The sequence below is a fragment of the Osmerus eperlanus genome, chromosome 6 (genome assembly GCF_963692335.1).
Source record: "Osmerus eperlanus chromosome 6, fOsmEpe2.1, whole genome shotgun sequence".
Taxonomy (NCBI): Eukaryota; Metazoa; Chordata; class Actinopteri; order Osmeriformes; family Osmeridae; genus Osmerus; species Osmerus eperlanus.
Genome location: NC_085023.1, coordinates 16,363,069 through 16,380,274, shown reverse-complemented (window position 1 = coordinate 16,380,274; position 17,206 = coordinate 16,363,069). Strand labels below are relative to the sequence as shown.

Below are 17,206 nucleotides of genomic sequence, written 5' to 3'. Positions count from 1 at the left end.
ATATGACGTTGTATGCATCAAGCTGTTATCTTGCACCACTGTCACTGTCAGGTTCTCTATCGAGTCTCACTGCACAGCTACGCCAGATGTCAAGGGAGCATGTACATGTCTACATCCTCGCCTGCTAACTGAGCTGTGGAACCATTAGACATCCAGATTGGACACCTGGTGTGCCTTCTGTGTAGGCCAAACACCTCAATCTTATAGCACTTATAACACTGGAACTAACACTTTCAGCTTTGGAAAAGTCGAAAAACGTTTTAGCTTACGTGTAACAAGGATGTTACACGTAAGCAGTGTTCTGCTCTGCTGGTTATTCAAAGCCCAGCCCAGTTAGTACAGGACCACACCCTCTACTGGCAGTAATACAGTATGTTTGATGGTGTTATTGAGGTTGTTACAAACACAAAGAAACAACAGAAAGGTCTGAAGAATTTATTCAAATTCAATCAGTTTAACCAAAAAGCAGCAATTACTGAAATATTTACAGGTCTGCATTTTCCTAAAACACTAAGCGAGGAGTCTAAGGTGCCGGGTTTGGCTGGGCCCCAAGGTGAAGTCCCTGTAACGCTGCTTTGGTGCAGTGACAACTTCTCACAAGGGTTCTGTAGACGTTGCTTTCAGTGATCAGATCTCGCTGTGGTGACGAGGGGGGTCACGTGACTGTGCGTGGGCAGGGATGTGTAGAGCCAACCACCAGAGAGGATGGGAGGGACATCCATTATTGTAGTCTTAGCATGTCTATAACCCACAGCCCAATTCAGTAGCCAGCTACAAAACATCCCAGGGCTCTGTGGGTTCACCACAACGCATTCCCTTTCCCTTTAAATCACACACACACATTGTTTTCCAGCAGACAAGAAGTGGGTGTAGGAGGGCTTTTTAAGACTTTCGGTTTCTTTAGGAGGTTCATGATGTAGGGGAAAGTGTTCCATGTGGCTGCACCACGGCCAGGCCACGAGGCGGAGGAGGAACCCATGTGGCTGCACCACGGCCAAACCACGAGGCGGAGGAGGAACCCAGTCCCTCCAGTACCTCCATGTTCCCCCAAAAAGGGGAGAAAAAAAAAAGATACGGCGTGACCGGGTTGTGGGGCTGGTGACGTGGTTAAGAGTAGGGGGCCGGGTCAACACTGAACATGGCTGGGATTGGAAGAGGAAGGTTCAAGAGACAAGAAGCCAAGCTGTGTGTGTGTGTGTGTGACGGGGCTGGGAATCCAATGAAAGTCCAAAAGAGCCTGTAGAGTCCCCATGGTGTGGGTTACTGGAGGGAGTGCATGAAGCTGTCCAGGTCGTACTCGTTGTCGTACTGCTGCTGGTCCCACAAGTCTCCCAGGCCATCCAACACAGACTTCATGGAGGCCTTGGCTGAGGTTGACGAAGACTCACCCTTCTCCCCCTTCTCCCCCTGGAGATAGTGGGATTCATTAGAGAAGGAATTAGAACACACACACATGGAATGTGTCTGAATTTGGTAAGGACGTACATAATATAAAATCAAAAAACGGACCTTGTCGAGAGTAAACAGGTTGAGGAGCTGGTCTGTTCCCATGCTCTGTAGGCTGGCATTCTCCTGACTGATGATCGTGTTAGCGATGCTCATCTTGAACTTCTGTAGGCCCATGATCTTCTCCTCCAATGTGCCCCGCGTAATCAGTCGGTACACATTCACCACACGTTTCTATTAGGACAAACACACACACACACACACACACACACACAGCATTAAGTAATCACTACACATCTTTGATGCATTTTGACACATTACGTTTTGAGAAGAAACTTTGTTGAAACAAGCAGATTTCATACCCAGAATCCCCTTGAGTAGTGTGTGTGAACAGCATAATGATACTAGGCCTCTAAGTGTGTGTGTGTTGGCCCATCCTCTGGTACCTGTCCTATCCTGTGGGCTCGGTCCATGGCCTGCAGGTCCCTCATGGGGTTCCAGTCGTGCTCCACAAACACCACGGTGTCTGCGCCCGTCAGGTTCAGACCCAGACCTCCCACATGCGTGGTGAGGAGCAACACGTCTATGGACGGGTCATTGTTGAACCTGAGCAAGAGAGGGAGGAGTGAACAAAATAAAAATCAAATAAGTTCAGGTATACAGCAAGTGGGACAACTGACTTAAAATGGAGCACAGAATTTGCTTCCAACAGTGCGTCCTTGAGGTGCCCCCTCCTGGGCCTCACTCCCACCCAGCCTCACTGCAACCCAGCCTCACTGCCGCCCAGCCTCACTGCCGCCCAGCCTCACTGCCGCCCAGCCTCACTGCCGCCCAGCCTCACTGCCGCCCAGCCTCACTGCCGCCCAGCCTCACTGCCGCCCAGCCTCACTCCCACTCAGCCTCACTGCCACCCAGCCTCACCTGGAGACGATGGTGTGGCGCATGCCCGCGGGCACGCTGCCGTCCAGCCTCAGGTAGGTGACGCTGGGTAGCTGGGGCTTCAGCAGGTCCTGCTCCACCATGTCCAGCATGCTCTTCAGCTGGCAGAAGATCAGCACCCGGTGCTGGGCCACCACCACCTCCGGAGCCCCCTCTGCAGAGGCCACGGCCCCCAGCCCACAGTCCAGCAACAACTGGGAGGATGGAATGGTGGGAGAGAGATTAGGTCTTTAGGATTATAAAACTCACCTAATCTTAACACTATTGTCCTAAAGATAGAAGCAATTGCCAAGTGACGCATGTGTAAGGGTTGGTGTGGTTTGAGGGCGGTGTTGAAGTTAGATGGTGCATCAGCGCAGACGGGAGGAGGACGACAGTGCCGCACCTGTTTGAGGGCAGAGAGTTTGGGAGCGTGCTGGATGTCTCGGAGGCTGGTGTGTTGAGCAGCCAGCTGGTCTGTGATGCGTCTGTACTCGGGGTGCTGGGGCGTGAGGACCAGGCCAGGGTGGTTACACAGCTTCCTCAGGTACTGCAGGGCCTGGAGAGGGGGAGCAGTCAACCAAAGTAACCATGAGTAGCTCAAAGTAAATAAATACATACATTTTTCCCTTATTAAAATATGTAGGTAGTCTATGGGCCAAAGAGCAGCACGTGTGTGTTTACCTGGAAGACATGTCCAGTTGCCTTCAGCTTGGGCTTCTCCACCTCTTCCACTGAGGCTGTGGAGATGGTGTCTTCCACACTGACCTTGGCTCGTGACTTGGCAAAGTCTTCATACAACTGAACCTACAGACAGAGAGAGCCAGGGGCTTGGTTAGGGTTGCAAACTGGATAGGAGGGACATGAAAGAAGAAGAAGAAGAGTAGATGGAAGGAGAGACCAAAGAGGTTGAGGGAGGAGGGGGGGGGGGGTGTTACCTGCAGAGGGCTGAGGTTACAGTAGTAGTCCTGGATGATCTTGGGGGGCAGGTCCTGGAGCACATCCTCCTTCATCCTCCTCAGGAGGAAGGGCAGCACCTGGCGATGCAGAGCCTCCATGGCCAGAACGCCTGAGGAGAGGCGAAAAGCTCCCTTTTATTAGTAGACAACTCCTACCATCATCACCACGAGTCTAGTACTCGCTCTCAGATCTTACCCGCTTCCTGCTCCCGAGAGGAACTCTTGGCGTCGCGACTGGCCAGGATAGGCTTGCCGTAGCGGGCGGCAAACTGGCGTTCGGTACCCAGGAAGCCCGGCATGAGGAAGTCAAAGAGCGACCAAAGCTCCAGAACATTATTCTGGAAAGGATAGGTCACATCATCCAATTACATTCGAAAGATTAGAAAAGGATCTCTTAGGATTGAAACACGCCATTTAGGAACCTCACACAAAAGGCCTTTTGTCTAAGGAAAGTCATTTCCTACATACTGCCACCGAGGGTAATGCAGTGGTATATCTTCTCCTGAACAGCACACAGACTCAATGAGAAGCCAATGCAACAAATCCCACTGCGCAGTAAAGGCAGGGATAATTAGAGCGGAGAAGAAAACAGATTAGCAAACATTGATTTGAGGCAGGACTCGGCCCTCAGGAGGATTGCGTTCCTAAATAAAGATTAGGATCCAAATGCTAAAAACAAACTAACATACAGTCCTGCTGGTGTACAGGCAGAAATAATCTCATCTAAACTACAAAAAAAGTACAACAATAAACAAAGTTGTGGATCAACATCAACCACAAGTGCCCAACACTATTCCCACCTGGATGGGTGTTCCTGAGAGAATGATCCGGAAGTTGGCAGCCAGCTGTTTGATGGCCTTGGAAAGCTTGGTCTTCCCATTCTTGATCACATGACCCTCATCCAGGATACAGTAATTGAATTTGATATTCCTAGAAATGAACAAAGAAAATACAACATGCAAAAGTCTTCCAGTATCCCAAAAATAAATGAATATTTGATTTATTTTTATAATAATGAAGAAAATATACATACCTAAAAAAGTCAATATCGTTCCTTACAACATCGTAAGAAGCTACTATAAGGTTATGCTTTTTCACCTGGTGTTGCAACCTTGAATATGAAAACAAAAGGTCATTAAAAACGGGTCTCTCCCATACAAGCCTCTCCCAGCCAGTAGCGGCGTGCGTGTGCCTCTCACCGGGCTCTCTCGGTGGGGGGTCCGGTGTAGTGAAGGGGGTTGAGGAACTCTCTAGTGCAGAACTTGCCCACCTCATCTACCCAGTGGCCCGTGAGCGTGGGGGGGCAGACCACCAGGGACGGGAGGGGGTTGCTGTCAGGCGCCTTGGTCTTGGCATACTCTTGTGTCCTACACACACACACAAGTTTGTGACGGAAACATTTGATTAAATACGCTGACAGTGTGTAGTTGAAATTCAGGTGCTTGTGTGCGTGTGGTGCCGGCTGTACCTGAGGTAATGGTCCCCAGCCAGGATGCAGATGGACTGCAGGGTCTTGCCTAGGCCCATGTCGTCACACAGAATGCCATGCAGCTTGTACTTGTTGAGGAAGGACAGCCAGTTGACCCCGTCCTAGGAGACAAGACAGCCCCGTCACGATCCACAGACGCCACCAAGGCCTTATGTGGCCGACTCCCAACGCTAAGTGAATCATGTCACGCGCCAAGGACAGTGGTGGTATATCCAGTACAACATCACCGTTTACATCAAGCTAATGCATGTCTCCTTGAAAGGGAGTGTCAGCAGATTCCCTTCCACGCCCATGTCCTCCCTCTGCAGCGCCATGGTTGGGGGGGGGGTGGGGGCAGGGCGTGTCGGGGCCCATCCAGCCCGACAGCGCTGCAGCTCTGCTGGGCTCCATGAGGAGCTGGCCCAGTGTCTAAACCTGTTACCAGAGCTCCATTACAGAGATGGACAGGAGGCCGAGCCAGAAAGCACACTACCCACTGCCAACTCTAGAAGCTGCCAGCCCAGCCCAATCCCATCCATTCCACTACTTTAGATTTGTTGTGACCAGAAGCCATTCGCTGTCAGCAGTACACTAGCACCCCCCCCCCCACCCCCCCTACTCCCGCACCTTTTTTTCCTGGCTCTAGCCTTTACAGCAGAAACCAGTTTGTAGAGGCTGGCAGGAAAACAATGAGGGAGAAGATGGAGGAGCACATAAGTGCTGAATCACTGGCAGGGTTATTTAACTTGTTAAGAGCAAGCGCCTCATTTCTCTTCAACCGCCGGGAGTCATGTCATTGAGAAGCATTTGCGCGCACACACACGAAAAGTTTCCATCAGCCGCACACACCTGTTGATACTTCCTGAGTTCGGCCTTGATTGGGACAGGGATCTTGTAGTTCTCCAACTTCCTGGCATCCAGCAGCTGCTCCAGGAAGTGGCGCTCTCTGGCCTTCTGGCGAATCAGATCAGCCGACATCGCCGGAGGGTCTGGTATGCCCGCCTACACACACACACACACACACACACACACACACACGACACATCCATGCCATTTTCTGCATGTAACACATGAAACACCGCCCTCTGGTAGAAACACGACAGCTTCCTCTGAACTGCAACTTCCCAGTTAGTGTGGGAGCATAACTGTGTGCGTGACAGTACCGGGCAGTGAGAGGGCGTGCATGTGTGTCTACCTCCAGGGGCAGCAGGCGGATGAGCGTGGCGAAGCACTGCGTGGCCATGAAGCGGACGCTGTCGCTGGGGTCGCTCATCCTGCCCAGCACGGGCACCACCAGCAGCACGATGTAGGGCACGATGTCCACGTCAAGCTGCTCCATCACACCTGGGGAAAGGCCCGGGTCAAGGAGTCCACTTCACCTCCCGGTCCCGCCCACCCCCAAACACACCACAGGGAGGAACGAGGAAGGATACAGGCCATGGCCTCGATGGCGCCCTCCTGCTTGGTGCAGTCCTCGATGTCGGCCAGCCACGGCAGCACGCGCTCCAGGAACAGGTTCATGGTTTCCAGGGTGGCGATCTTGCTGAGCACGCCCACGCAGCGCGCCGCCATGTGACGCGTGGCCGTGTAGGGGTGCTGCAGGCAGGTGAACAGGTGCGGCAGGTGCTCCAACAGCTGGCGAGGGGGAGACACGGTCGTTAGCGTCACCTGGCCAGGTCTTCTGACAGGTCATTTTTTATTTAACCTTTATTTAACCAGGCAAGTCATTAAAAACCTATTATTAGACACTCTTAAAAATCATGGAGCCTAAAGAACCCTTCCAAACAAAATAACCCTTTCAGGTCCCTAAGAAGTGTTCTAGAAGAACTGACCAGGGGTTTGAGTTGGAGAGCCATGGCCCCTGCCGTGACCTCTAGAACCTGCAGAGAGTTGACCAGCTCCTGGGCGGCAGCATCTCCTCGCTCCAACTGGACCTGGACATCTGGAACACATACACACACTCTCAGGACACATTGCTCAATGACCACACACAGGTGATTTGATGATCGGGGGAAATGGAGTCAAGTCAGATGGCTGAGCGGTGAGGGAGTCGGGCTAGTAATCTGAAGGTTGCCAATTCGATTCCCAGCCGTGCCAAATGACGTTGTGTCCTTGGGCAAGGCACTTCACTCTACTTGCTTTGAGGGGAATGTACCTGTACTTACTGTAAGTCGCTCTGGATAAGAGCGTCTGCTAAATGACTAAATGTAAAGTGTAATGTAAGTCAAGGCCTCGGGACAGTGCAACTGGGATTTGGTTCGGTTGCTGCCGTACCGATGCCTTGGTCGTCGTCCACCACTGCCCTGAGAGGCCCCACCATGGTCTCCCACAGGTAGGGCAGGGAGCTGGTCAGCTCGGGGCCAAAGTGCCTGGCTACCGTCGTCAAGGAGAACTCAGCCCCTCTCCTCTGAACCAAACACGGCTTCTTACTCTGAAATAATACGAAGTAAGACACCCACAGAACATCGTTAGCATCTTTCAACAAGCCAAACGTTGTAAAAAATGTCATCATCCCCCCCCCATGTAGGACCCATACCTCGTCTGTTTCCGTGGTAATTGTACTGCCAGGGGGGAGTTCGGTGGTGGGGGTCTTGGGGTTCCTGGGGGCGGGGCCTCTCTTGCTAGTGATGGCGAAGGCTGCCCTCTGGAGGCGGTACAGGGTAATGATGCCTTTGGTCTTGTTCACCATGTGATGAGAGCAGTCTTTTTCAGAGGCACCAGCTAGCAGTCGGGGGGAGGAAGTAAACCGAGTTAAGCAGCTTCTATGGAAAGTGTTTCAAACGCGTGTAGGATGTGGAGAGACACAGATACTATAGTTTGTTGTGGACACGAGACGATGAGGCGTGTGTGTGTGTGTGTGTGTGTGCGTTCCTCACCTTTGGCCGCCTCCAGGTTGGCGGGCACGGGGCAGGCGGAGGAGGGCGTGAGCAGGGGGTCGACACACACCGAGGCACACAGGTTCTTGAGGATCTTGGGGTTGGGGCAGGGCTGTCGCCCGGCGCACTGCCGCAGCAGCTTGGCGATGAAGGAGGCGGCGTAGCCCTGGACCAGCGTGTTCTCCTCGCGCTTGGCCGCCTCCATCAGGGGCCGCACCAGCGGGTTCAGCTTGTCGGGCAGCGCCCGGAGGTTGACGAGGGCGCAGGCGGTGAACATGTGCACCCGCAGGTGCAGCTGCTGCCACTCGGCGCTGGTCTCGCCCACCGTGGCCTGGGCCTGCTGCCGCTTGCCGTCCAGGGGCTGCCACTGCTTGGAGTGCAGGTTGAGGCCCACGGTGGACTCGGTGAAGATGGTGGTCACCTGGGGGGGTGGTGAGGAGGGAGGAGGGTGTGAGTGAGAGACAAGAGTGGGGGAGAGAAAGAGAGTGCGAGTAAGAGTGCAAGTGGGAGAGTGTTCGTGCGTGCGTGCGTGAGGGCACGTCCAGCATGCAAGCGCGACGCCGATTGTCTGATGAAGCAGTTACTGGAAGACGTTAGCGATTTTGGAAGCGTTGCCTTTAATTACATTTTGTGTGAACCGTTTTGTTAGCCCTGGGGACCATCAATAACTATATCAGCCAGCTGCTCCTTGGTGTGTTCAGCCAAACAGATGAGAGTGGCAGAGGTGAGGAGCAGATAGTCAATATTGACACAAGGAGCATCTGCCACGCTAACAAAGCCTCCCCCCCCCCCCTCTCATATGACTCAGCGGAAAAACACTGGCACATGCATGACTGGGGTGATGAGTGAGTGCGTGCGTGCGTGGCGCCCTCCTCACCAGCTCGTTGGCCTGGTCGATGGTGAACACGCTGCAGTTGAGCCGCTCCCCCACGTCGATGTGGGTGTCGGCCAGCAGGCTGATGAGCTGCTTGCACTCATTCTGCATGCGCGTGAAGGGGATGGCGATCTCGTCGTAGTACAGCTGCTCTGATAGGATGGCCAGCAGGCGTGGCTGCACCATGGCAGACACCACCTGGCAGTCCTGGGAGAGACAGAGAGAGAAAGAGAATGAGTGAATGGAACGGTGGTGAAGTGACTGAAAAAAGGAGAAATTAAGTGTATGGGTCATTCCACAATTACAGTAATTCGGTATCAAAACTGAATCGACAATCTCCTCAAAACCGAGCTTCATAAGCTCCGGTATACAAGTTTTTGTTTCGTTTCTTACAAAAGAACAGCCAAATATGGAATAAAAAAGGAACACAAGAACGAGATGAACTGCCAGGCCCGGGCTTCACCTTCTGCAGAGCGGCCCACTCACACAGCACCAGAGCCACGGCGATGCGCTGCAGGGCAGACTTGGAGTTGAGGTGGAAGAGCAGCAGCTGGCCCAGAGACTCGGCGGGGCGGATCTCCTGGGAGGACGCGTTGAGCTGCGGGTCAGAGATGCACTGGCACAGCCCCCCCAGCAGCCTGCCCACACGGAGAGAGAGAGACACACACACACAGAGAGAGAGACAGACACACACACACAGAGAGACACACAGAGAGGGGATGGTGATGCTTTGAATTGAGCAAACCCCCTTGGAGCCAAGCTACCAAGCTAGGAACATTTGGGAGATGTTAACAGTGTGTGAGCAGGGTGGGTGGTGAAGGAGAGACTAACTTGGCAGCCATGAGGCGAGCCCGCGTCACCACATAGTCCCGCGTCAGGGGGTCTTCCGCCACAGTCTCCGCCCCCGCGATATACTCCTGGACGGCCTCCTTCACCTGACAGACTCCCTGGCGGGCCTTCACTCCAGCCTTCTCCTATCACACCCAAGAAAAGATCCAAGGTTCAATATCTTACCTAGTTTCGATTTGAAGACTTCATGGCAAAAGCATGAGCGATCGTGGTTGCTCTGATCCATGTGTCAACATGGTTGTGGGAACGTTGACCTTGGAGCGAGCCTTGACTTCCAGCAGCATGTTGAGGTCTATGGGGATGTGTGCCGCCTGCATCATGAGACACAGCCAGGCTCCCATCCAGGGACAGCTGGCTGCCACCACATACTGCTGGGGGGCCTGGTGGAGCAGAGCTGTCCACACCTGCAACACACACACACACACACACACACATTACAATCAAGGTGTTCCAGGAATCGGAACTATCTCAAAAAACCTGTGAGGTAGGTCTGTGTGTGTGTGTGTGTTCTGACACACCTTCTGGATGAGGTCCAGGATCTCCTGATTGCTCTCCAGGATACAGGACTGGAAGATGTGGCGCAGCATGTCTTGCAGGATGGGGTTGAGCCACAGCGCACAGCTCTGGAGACCACAACACCAACTGAAACTACAACTTCCACTGACTCACACCACAACAGCTGAAGAAAGGTGACGACCAACTCACTTAATTAGACTAAGTCTATTAAAAGGTACCTTTCACCCTCTTACCTGTAGTGATAACATTTGTATTTTGGGGGTAAACTGTCCCATTAACTAATTTAGGTGTAAACAAAGAAATACATGCTTGGTATCATTATACCTATTATTATAAGCATATTACCCTCACATCATCCCTCGCACACACACACACCTGGTCAGCCTTTGATAGGAGTGTGTACAGTGTCTCCAGTGCGGCCCGTCTGACGGATGAGATGGTGTGTCTCAGGAAGGGCCAGACTCGTGGCACCAGCACCGTCAGTGACTGCTGCATGCTGGAGGACACACAATCACCAGCAACAGGCCTACTTAGTGACGTTTGCAGGTACAAAGACTGTGTGCCATGTTTTAAACAGGGGCTACTTCGACTTACACTACATAAAGGCATAGCTTTTTGAGAGATATATGCGCTGACAAACTCATATACATTATGTTTAAACTTTGCAATGACATGAGAATTTCATAGTAAAAGCAATGTATTAAAATGTAATAAGAAATATGTATGCTCTGTGCAACAGGGCTTGTGCCTGAAATAAATAATGACTGAAAAAACACTTTTGGGTCCATGTTTGTGGCAGCACCATGCATGCACGTGGTACACGACAGAGCTTCGACCAGAAGCGGGGTGCCTGTGTGTCGTGTCGGCCACAGACCTGCACTGCCGGACCTGAGGGTAGGTGAGCAGCGAGGACAGCAGGGTCATAATACTGTTGGTGGAGGCGGTCAGGTCATCAAGCTCCAGGAGAGCGTCCCACAGGGTGTTCACTATGAAGGGCACCTGCACGCGCACACAGAAACACACACTCAGGAACAGCGTTCTGGAGTCTCCGGGGGGGGGGGGGGAGTAAACACCATCTCAACACCAGTGAACCTCAGCACCACTACAGCAGGTAGTGACAGGAGGGCGGGGGGGGGACAGACCTTGTTGGGCAGCAGCTGGACCAAGCCCTCCACCACAGGGATGAGGGAGGCGGCGGCCACGGCCCGGACGTCGTCGTCCAGGTCCTGCAGGCCCTCGGTGATGGCGGGGAGCACGCGGGGGAGCAGAGCTTTAACCAGGTCCTGGGAGGGAGACCAGAAAGGGGATCAGACTCGTCTTCTGGATTCACACAGGCTGATAAAACCACCGCTGCCCGGGCGGGCGGTGTGAGGGACGGAGCGTCGTACCTGCCGCACGGCCAGGGCGTACTTGATGCCCAGCAGGCCGCCGTGGCGGACCTCCCACTGGTCCTCCGTCAGCAGCTTCAGCAGGATGTCCACCGTCATGGTCACGCCGCCGTCGGTCATGTGACGCAGCGCCACGCCCAGGGTCTGGGCGCAGGTCTCTCGGACAGGAGCCACCACCTGACCGGAGAACGGCGACCAAAAGAGAGAGAGAACGAAACAAAAAGAGAGAGGATCAGATACCAAGCCAGCCTCAGCCTGTGTGAATCCCATGTCCGTAGCGCGGAGAACAGGCTCACCTCATCGGACACAAAGTCGCCGAAGCGGTCCAGGGCGAAGACGCAGAGCAGCCGGATGACCAGGTCCTCCAGCCACTCCTGGTGCTGCCTGGACATCTGGGTGGGGAAGGGTTCAAAAGGTTACACCTTCTGACACGGGGGGTGGGGGGGTTATGGGTCTCCGTGGGGAACCTACCTGTTCGGCCGTGCAGCCCACCAGCTTGCCTCCTCCCGCACCCTGACTCTTCAGTATCTCCCTCAGGCCCGTGCCTGCGCCGTGACGAACCTGCACACAAACACACAGTCCGCTCGAAACACGGCAGTCCTGGAGATCCTCGTCATGGATAGGGGAAACCTAGGCTTTTGGCGTTTGAAATGGACTGAGGAGGACTTCGAAAAGGTGGGCCAGATTCTCACCTCCCATGAGGGGTTGAAGAGGTCGTTACACAGCTCATCACAGAAGCTCTCCAGAGGCCACTCCTGGGTCTGCAAACAGAGCAGGCAATACATTTGAAGTGACTTTCTAAAAGGAGATTGTGTTGCTGAAGCTACTGTATGCATTACTGGCAAAGATGAAGCGTAAAGGTGTAAAATGTCACAGATCCTCTGAAGACTCTTACAAGGTGTACTATTAAAGATGTGAAGGTTATTTAAAAAATGTCTGCCCTTGTGTGTTCTTCGTGGGTACTTTGATTTTCACTGCAGCTTACCTCATCGGAGTGACTGGAATGATCTGGAACGTTGTCAATTAAGACTTTGTGCTCAGTTGCCGGTTGGTCGATGACAACGTTCGTCGTTTTCCTGCGTTTTTCTTCAGGTTCCCCCTCAAAACTGTCATTACTGTTAGGGGGAAGGCGTACATTAATGACACTAGATCTCACCCTTAAATAGTCAATAGTGTATCAAAAGAACGAACCGATGCAAACAAGAAGCTAAAAGTGTTCGAAGGCCGTTTCAAAAACCGAAGCTACCTCTTCTCATTGGGATCCAGGTCTCTAGAGCGCTGCTTCGCAACCAGCTTGGCCATACGCTTGGCTTTGTTTTTCTGTCGGTTGCTCATTCCAGGTCGAAACTCTGAGTCGATCAACTCTGCAGCTTGCATGGGCTGGGGAAGAAGAAGAAAAAAAAGCAGAGCGAGACTAAATGGCTCGTTTTGCTTCTGGCTTTGCCAATTTGGAGGCAGAAGCTACAACTAAGATCACATCGGGTAGATAGCGCATGAGCCACGTTCACACCCGTCACACTGAAGCAGATAAGACAACCGCAGCCATTACGGCTTCACATCTGGTCTAGCTGATAAGACAAGATGCAAAAACCACGCTAAAACAGCTGGGCGACATTCTGCTTCGCCTTCCACCTGACAGGATTTCACATCAGAAGACTGCATGAAAGAAAGAGGCCATGAAGAACATGGCATTTACATTTAGCAGACACTCTTATCCAGAGCGACTTACAGTAAGTACAGGGACATTCCCCCGAGGCAAGTAGGGTGAAGTGCCTTGCCCAAGGACACAACGTCATTTGGTTGGCATAGCCGGGAATCGAACTAGCAACTTTCTGATTACTAGCCCGATTCCCTCACCGCTCAGCCACCTGACTCCCTACTGGCAGTAGCGAGAGCATCGCATGCTAGTTCATCTCCTGACTTGGCACCTAAGCAGTAAGCAGCAGAGAGACAGCAGCGCCCCCCGCTGCTGTCTCTCTGCTGCTTACTGCTTAGGGGGGGGGGCTCGTCATCTTCGCTGCTCTCCGGTCACGCCTGTTTCCATATGGCCTGGTAATTCAGCCCACACTAGGGCAGTTTAAATACACCTGGAATCACTGCGGGACGCCAAGAGCAATTTTCAGGCAGGCTACTGAACCCAAAAGAGTTGGACACTCGCTAATTTTCCATACCTTTGCTGGCCAAAATAAAAGGTCCACCAAGGAGACAAAAACCTTACACTGCTTCTCCCAAGAGCAAATAAAATCTTTGTGCAGGGAATAATGCTCAGGATAAACACATTTTGTGATTTCTGTAATCCGACATCAAACTAATTTATGTGAAAGTGGAAGACTGCAGTAGCCAAGGCTTGTACTTGGTGCCACATGGTGTCAAGCTTGTTAAAATGGCTCTCGGGAGAAGCCGGGTCCTCATTAGCAGCTGTAGAAAGCACCGGAAGCCAGTGGTGACTCACCACGTGGTTCCGTGAGCTGGAGCAGGCGGAGGCCTTGGCCCCCGGGGCCTTGGCTGTGCAAGTGTCTTCCAGGTCTTCGTCGTTAAACAGCTCCTCCGTGTCCATGCCCAGCGCGGCGCCCATGTCCAGCCCCAGCTTCCTCTGCAGCAGCTTCCGCTGGCGAGCCAGGCGCTCTTTAGGATCCACCTCACCTGTGGAGAGACGGGATGAGAGGCTTAGGCCTGGGCATTTATGGACCAGAACAACTCACCAGGTTAAGGAATTGACACCCAGTAAGTGGTAATGGGTAAATGTTGGTAGGTTACATGTAGTATTCTGCATTGCATCTATGTACTATCTTGTACGAAATAAATTTAAAGTTAGAATGTTTTCCTTAAGCTTGTGTGTGTATGTGGGATCAGACATCCTTACTGGTTCAGAAAGAAGGTAAGACAGACTGAGTTCTAGAGGTTGAGAAAGTATAGGCCACAAGTCATTACCAAAGGGCAGGGAGTGCCAAAAGGACAACAGGCAGCAATTTCGCATTCAAATAAAGAACAGAGAACAAAAGGTAAAATCCTTCCTCCTCTATTCAAATCCATGCCAGATACTAACCTGACTTGTCATCCTGGACCTCAAACTCAACTCCAGCAGAGCCGAGCAGGGAGGCACCGTGCTTCAGCAGCCGGGACATATCAAACCGGTAGAAGCTCAGGCGGTCAGGTGAGGAGTCCTCAGGGGAGAAGTCTGCACATGACTCTGGAGAACGATTGGAGAGTGCATACCCACAGAGCAGTTAGAACATTCATCAACAGCCATCGTCTCCCATCACCCGAGTAATGGGACTGGTATGCTTATGCACAGAATATAGAAGACAATTACCCTTTGGAATCAAACACCTTCTTCATGGAACCTTATGACATGCTTACACCAACCTTCCTGGTCAACTCCGGCAAGAACTTAAATGTTCTATTAACAATGTTTCATTGCTACATGGGAATGTGCCCCCAGATAATTTGCTCAAATGCTAAAATTCACTTGGAGCATTTTCAAACTCCGGTTCCCTACTCCTCCACACTCCTCGTAACCATGGTAACCATCGAAACCAACTCCCACTTGTTACGCAAGTGCATTCAACTGGCACCCTTGTTGTATAACAACTCGTTGATAAACGTTTGACTGTTTTTCTTATTTTTGCACATACCTACTCCTTACTCCTGTGGCCTAGGTACTAAAATAAAAGCCATTCACTGGTTCAAGAAAAATTCAATAATGGTTAACGGAACATTCAAGCTTTTTCTGTTTCTTTTGGTGCAGAATATGACCGGATTGCAATTCATATTACCAGGGCCTGTGGCTCACCTTCTTTGGGTTTGGGTGCTGGGTTCCACTCAGGGATGTTCTTCACTATGGCTTCCACAGCCTGACCTGCTGCAATGCGTGTATCCCAGTTTGGACTCCTCAGGTAGGTCAACACCTTTGGCACATACAACTGTCAGAGATGCTGGAAGCTGGGGACTGTATAATAGTGTGACTGACAGCACAAAGCACAGAAAAACAAACCAGTCTATTTGTTCAAAACCTGTAACCTAGCTTAGTTTTATGATCAACCCAGTAAAAAGGAGAACGCTATATTGAATGTGAGGGGGTATGATGCCTGCACTGTAGGGAGGGGCATGTCTGGAGCTGACACCTCGGTATTGACTCACCTTGGCCAAAAGATTGTTAAGTTCATGTGGGTGGAGTTTGACAACATCTCCCAGCTGCTGGGCAGCAGCTTTCCTGGTCACTGGGGTTGTCCCCGTGTCCAGCAGGATGAACAAACGATCAAGCCTTAGTTTGGAAGGGATGAGGAAAATATCAGAGAGAATTTAGGGAAAAGGAGGATTAAGTAACAACGCTACACCGTTTCTTTCATCCTCTCAAATGAGACATGTTTTATCCTCCACCTGTGGGTGGATTCTGTCTGCATCAAGTTTGCTCCATTAAAAACAGGCGTGACTCCTTTAAATCTGGAACAGGATGTGCATGCTGCTACTCTGATAAAAACAAACGGCAGTAAAACAAACTCAATATTGACAACAACAAAATCCCCCACAAAATGAACGGCTTTCAGTAATAGAGGACTATAGCTTAACACAATCCTGCATAGCCTACTCTTCTGCTGCAATGTGAAACACCCCTACACATTGAGGTAGCTCAGAACAGTTGTCCTAATGCTAACTCTGTTACTGGATCAATGGATCTAGGCTTACTTAGTTATCACTTGTCATTAGCGGTCAGGTTTGTAATTATAAATAGATCGGATTAGCGAAGCCTGTGCACTGTCCCCAGTTCCCCCTACATAGCGTCACTGGTCACAATACAAACGCCGGTTCTTCAATTATCACAAACGCTGAAAACGTTTTGATGCACTATGAAATCATAGCTACATAAAACAAGATGTTTGATAATAACTCTAAGAAGATATCTGAAGTAAAAAAGCATGTTTTACAAGGCTACTATATGCCTGCTAGCTAGCCAACTAGCCTAACAATCATAATTAATCGAAAATACAGTTTTAACTTTCTAGATCTGCCTTCTGACCACTCACTCACAATGCGTTGATACAGTGGCATGTGAAGCGCAACGAGCATGGCCTTTACAGTACTACATGCAGCTAGTGTAACTAGCTATTGGCTAGTAAAGAAGCCATGACAACATGAGTAGCACCCCTGGCCCTACCTAGCATAGAACATGGCAAAGGCATGTACGAGACAAATTATGGTTGCTAGCTACGCTAGCAAGCGAGCTGTTGGCACTCACAATGCGATTGATCGAGCAATGTTAGCAAAACGGCAGTTTATTTTTGATCAACATAAAAGTTAATCTTACCGAGATACGGCCATGGCGAAATTTTCAGTTTAAATTTGCTATTATGCGTTCCGCATTCAACAGGGAGAACCATGTAGTAGAGGGCCTGCTGGTGCGTCTTGCCACCCGGATTCAGCCTAAATGCGTTCACCAATTCATGGTCCAAAGCAGTCCCTCTTGTTTCTTCAGTAACTTCTTGTGCAACGTATTGCCAATTTTCAACCATAGATCACTTTAAAGCTTGAATTAACCTTCAGAACTACTCCCAGATAAGAACTTTAATCTGATAAGTATTAAAGAGAAATTTTGTTGTTCACAAAGAGCAACCCAGGAGGCTGATTTTATATGAGGAGCCATCTTGCATTTATTCCTTTCTCCATAGCAGGCGGCGGCTGATTGGTTAGAAGCTATCGGAATAGCCAATCAAAGTCCACATTCAAAAAGGAAGCTGTAAAGAAGTAAAAACTGACAGGAAGTACTTTTTTTCTCTCCAAACTTTTAGATATCCAAACAAACTGCAATACATATCTAGTGTAATACATAGCAAATGTGACATTGAATTTGTGCAATTGAAATTGCAATGTGGTACAAGTATGAAGCAACGAACAATGTTTGGATTTAATAAGTA

At 51.0% G+C, this 17,206-nt stretch overlaps 1 protein-coding gene across 1 annotated transcript; it reads right to left on the bottom strand.

Moving 5' to 3' along the window:
- Positions 1 to 420: 420 nt before the first annotated feature.
- btaf1 (BTAF1 RNA polymerase II, B-TFIID transcription factor-associated) lies at positions 421 to 16,950 on the bottom strand. The gene is made up of 38 exons (XM_062463901.1): positions 16,600 to 16,950; positions 15,435 to 15,558; positions 15,088 to 15,202; positions 14,341 to 14,484; positions 13,747 to 13,937; positions 12,541 to 12,674; positions 12,280 to 12,409; positions 11,987 to 12,055; positions 11,766 to 11,855; positions 11,591 to 11,686; positions 11,295 to 11,471; positions 11,049 to 11,189; positions 10,781 to 10,905; positions 10,282 to 10,402; positions 9,909 to 10,013; positions 9,645 to 9,794; positions 9,373 to 9,515; positions 9,005 to 9,179; positions 8,545 to 8,748; positions 7,668 to 8,088; positions 7,328 to 7,512; positions 7,066 to 7,222; positions 6,624 to 6,733; positions 6,225 to 6,426; positions 5,987 to 6,135; positions 5,641 to 5,793; positions 4,792 to 4,913; positions 4,523 to 4,690; positions 4,357 to 4,434; positions 4,124 to 4,253; positions 3,520 to 3,661; positions 3,303 to 3,433; positions 3,049 to 3,171; positions 2,771 to 2,923; positions 2,368 to 2,579; positions 1,893 to 2,052; positions 1,510 to 1,680; positions 421 to 1,407 (listed from the first exon to the last, which is right to left on the bottom strand). The coding sequence occupies exons 1-38, from the start codon at positions 16,611 to 16,613 to the stop codon at positions 1,261 to 1,263; spliced, it is 5,562 nt and encodes a 1,853-aa protein (XP_062319885.1). The 5' UTR covers positions 16,614 to 16,950; the 3' UTR covers positions 421 to 1,260.
- Between the last annotated feature and the right edge of the window lie 256 nt (positions 16,951 to 17,206).